The sequence below is a fragment of the Camelina sativa genome, chromosome 5 (genome assembly GCF_030686135.1).
Source record: "Camelina sativa cultivar CO46 ecotype springtype chromosome 5, ASM3068613v1".
In the NCBI taxonomy this organism is placed as follows: Eukaryota; Viridiplantae; Streptophyta; class Magnoliopsida; order Brassicales; family Brassicaceae; genus Camelina; species Camelina sativa.
In genome coordinates, this window is record NC_141884.1 from 21872170 (window position 1) to 21876466 (window position 4297).

At 40.5% G+C, this 4297-nt stretch overlaps 1 protein-coding gene and 1 pseudogene across 2 annotated transcripts; one reads left to right on the forward strand and one right to left on the reverse strand.

The window, feature by feature from the left end:
• Positions 1-951: 951 nt before the first annotated feature.
• Positions 952-2361, reverse strand: LOC104787155 (metalloendoproteinase 5-MMP pseudogene; annotated as a pseudogene). Its single transcript, XR_015557312.1, has one exon. The product of XR_015557312.1 is annotated as a metalloendoproteinase 5-MMP pseudogene (transcript).
• Positions 2362-3295: 934 nt separating this feature from the next.
• Positions 3296-4036, forward strand: LOC147944156 (uncharacterized protein At4g02000-like). Its single transcript, XM_087512479.1, has one exon. The coding sequence runs from the start codon at positions 3296-3298 to the stop codon at positions 4034-4036; it is 741 nt and encodes a 246-aa protein (XP_087368605.1).
• Positions 4037-4297: the final 261 nt, after the last annotated feature.

Here is a 4297-nt window from a genome sequence, read left to right on the forward strand (position 1 = left end):
GTAAGGGTATAGAGACACACAACACACTGATTTACACTTGGAACGCGCCAAGCCAACGCTTTTCTATTCAATCTTATTAACAAAATTTATCTTCACAATGATACAATTTTGTCTCGGCCCTTACTCAACCTATTCTACCCAATAGGATTGATCCCGACTAAGAATGAATCTAACCCTCTCTCTTTTTAGCTAAGAGAATAAAACTCACCCTCTCTCTTTTCTATCTAAACTCTCACTAGTGTAGATCTAAGAGAAATAAAAATAATTCTCTGTGCACTTAATCACCTCCCTGATTAACGTCACAGAGAACTGGGAACACACCTTCTAAGCCTTATCTTTGTGGCTTCGAAGTTTACAACTGTATCAATATTCTAGAGTGCTCAAATTGGCTCGTGGACTACTCCTAGAATATATATACACGACTTGAAAAACCCTAGAAGGCAAATCTCCAAGTATCACGGGATAAGGAAACTGTTTGTTTCTCAGCCTTATCCATTCCTTAACTCTTGCGGAGAATATTCTTCATATCTCCAAGCAAACGGAAACTGTTTGTTGCTCAAGCTTATCCTTTCCTTATTTATCGCAGAGAATATTTTCCATATCTCCAAGTACAATCTTGTCTCTATCTTCAATGCCAAGTCAGCAGCCTTCCTTGACACATCATCACATCCACTCACGTCTTGCCACGTCAGCTTACACATCCATGTCAGCAACTCAAACGTCTGTGATCTAATGCAGCTTCCTAATTGGCACAACGCTCTGTTCGGCACAACGACTTGTTCCTCACAGCGAGTTATTCCAGAATCTGCATTTACAGTTTTGTCCTAAATTTGATAGTTGATAAACTCCAAAATATAGCGAGTTTTGTCGATTTAGAATATTTAGATAACCAGTTTGGTAAAGTACAACAACCAATGTTGATAACCAGTTTGGTAAAGTACACAACCAATGTTGGACACAAACCAATCATATAGAATATTTACTTTTAGAAAAACAACGAAAAATAAAATAGAATATTGACCCCAAAATAAAAGGAGCATATAATGTCATAGTGTCTAAAAACAAATAAAGAAAATACACGTGGCAACCAATGATAAGCTAAACACACACCCTCTCCACCGACGCAAGCTATCACCACCGCTAGTTTGACGCTCACGGCTACTCTTCTTCTCACCACCACCACCGTCTCCGTTCGGATTCCCACCGTACAAATGCTGTATCCCTTCAATATCATCCTTAGCTAACTCCACTTTTCGATGACCACCAGAAATCGCCGGGAACATAATCGCGTCTTCCACCGACGAGTGACCTAACCCTAGCAAATGACCGATCTCATGAACCACCACCGATTCAAGATCCACCACCGACGTCACCGACGAAATCCGACGGCTGATTCCACCGTCAGAGATTAACCAATCCTCGTCGCTGTCTAAATGCAACATCCCCGTAGGAGGAGACGAAGCGTGAGCCAACGTCCCCATCGCTCCATCAAACGGCTCACCATCTCCATGTTCACCAGAGAAGAACCCGATCACTATATCAGCTCCGAGGAGTGATTCGGAGCGCGTGAAATTCAACGGCGTCACCTCCGACCAGCGAGTGAAAGCGCGTGCAAACACGCGTTTGATCTCTTCCGTCAGATTGTTCTGCGTAACGAACGCGTAGGTCAGATATCGTTTCCGTTTCGGCCACCGCGGCTTCCCGGGAAAAAACGAGTACCGCTCCGTCGCACGGAGCTTTCTTCCGCCGTTCATTTCCGAAAACCCGTCGATCATATCCGGATTCCCGCATCGTGGTTTCACGATCTGCCGGAGAGTGGAGGAATCAAGTTTTCCGGTGACTTTGAGATTGAAATTTTTCTGGTACGTGTCGATCGCTGATTGGAGCACGTCGTCGAAATCGTCAGTGCAGTTTTCGACGGCGGCGGCGGAGATGTAACCGAAACGGTGGAAGTATCGTTTGAGTTTGGAGAGACCGTCGATTTTTTCTCCGATATGACAACCGGCGAGTTTTGAGAACGTTTCCCACGCGTTTTGCGTTGCGTTTAGGAATTGTAACGGTGGGATTGAAGATACGTTGGTATAGAATTTGGCTGAGATTGGAGTCACTGTGAAGAAGAAGAAGCTTATTAAGATCGTTACTAATATAAGAAATCTCATTTTTGATTTTATTTTTGGGAAGAAACCAAAAAACAAATACGGGAAAAGCTACAGGAAAAATGGAAGATGAAGAGTTCAAACGACGTCGTGTATGTTTATAAAGCCTAAACTGCGACGCGCACTTGCTCCATTTTTTTCCACACGGTGTAAATGCTCATACGTGATATGTTCTTTGAAAATAAAAACATGAAACTAAATGTTTTTTTTTTTTTTTTTTTTGTCAACAACAGATCAGCTCAAACGAGCCAATTGGAAGGAAAATCGTTTACAAACAAAACTTGGTGCGGAAATGTACGCGCTTGGCGTGCCAAAGAATCCGCCCTTACATTAGCATTTCTAGGAATTAAAGATAAAGAAAAGGAAGAGAATTCCTCCCTATCAGTCTTGATGTCGTCAAGGTACGCCGAGAACGCTGGCCAATCGGAAGTAGAAGACACCATCTTCACCAAGTCTGAGCAGTCAGTATAAAAAGCCACCTCTCTGAAGTCATGCCCGATCATGCAGCGCATCGCCCAAAGGAAAGCTTCAACTTCAGTATGTAATGGAGATAGACTTCGCCGGAAATTATTTGTTATATACGTAACGTAACTGGTCATTATGTTCTATATGATATAATGAATAAATTTGTATGAATAGATATTTATTTTAAAAATTATTAATTAGCATCTGATTATAAAAAAAATAAACACCACATCCACATATAAATAATAAATTTATCACAATATGATATGATTTAACAAGATATATTTATAAATTTAATGATATAAATTTTATTTATCATGCTAATTTAATAGGTAACTATCTAATTTATAAGATACTTTTATCCATATATTTGATGAACAATGTTGTCAAAATTAAACAAATACTACATTACTTTGATATCTATTTCGTTAAACATGTTTCCAAAAAAGAGGGTTTCAACTCTTGAAAAAAGATTTTGTTTACTGGAAGAATTACTGTATCTTGCCGGATTCTGCCAAGATTTTTCTGTTTCCCACTAAATATTCACAAAATATTTGAAGATTCGGGTGCTAGTTTAACCTAATTTCGAGTTTTTCAAGCCGCTGTCGTCAGAATTCTGGTTTTTTGTCTTCTGTTTCAGACTTCAGAGGTATGGTAATTCCTAGTGATACCAGATGGAGTATAAATTAGACAAAACCTTACAAGATATGCTGATAGATGATGACAAACCGATTGTTCTTCAAAACTTACCTCAATTCAGTTCGAGTGTACGAAATGAATGCAGCATCATTGGGCGACTTCTGTGTCCGGAGAACCAAAAGCTATCTCGATTGATTCATGAGATGTCTCGTTTGTGGCGAGTGTACAACAGAGCGCGAGGTATAGCTTTACCAAATGATAGGCTCCAGTTTATTTTTGACTCTGAAGCTGAGCTCTCAACAATTCTGGAAGCGGGTGCGTGGAATTTTAATGATTGGAGCATTACGTTGGAAAGATGGGTAGAAAAATCTCCAGATGATTATCTCAAGATTCTACCAATCTGGATCCGACTACGTAACCTACCAGTGAATCATCATACTGCGGAGGCGATTAGAGAAATCGCTTCACATATTGGACAAGTTACTCATGTGGCTTTTGATCCTTTAAAACCTATGAGCAAAGGTTATGTTCGTGTACAGATTCTTTTCAATGTCTGTAAACCACTGAAGAATTCTAGAGACCTACAGATTCCATCAAGAGAGATTGTTAAGATTGGAATAGAGTATGAAAGGATCAGATGCAGATGCTATAAATGCCAGCGATTAACTCATGACAAGGACCAGTGTCCTCTGAATCGCTCAAACCGGCAAGTGGTTGCTACGGGAGGGGTGAAACAAGCGTCTGTAATCCCGGTTAGGCTGTTACCACGAATATGAAAGAATGATCCGTTATTTGGAGTTTTAACTGATGAGGATGTGGGGATCGATCCAGTTTCGGGAAAGCCAAAAATTGCTAAAGCAGTTATTGATGAGATGAGACAATACCTGTCAGTGGCGGATCCATCACTAAAGAAGATACATATTGAGAGAGTTCGTCAATCAGTTTGGGACCTGGCGAACGACTCTACTGGTCAGAGGACTCTGTTAAGACTGGAAGCTCCACCAACATTCACAACGAATGTCGACAAAGGCAAAGGG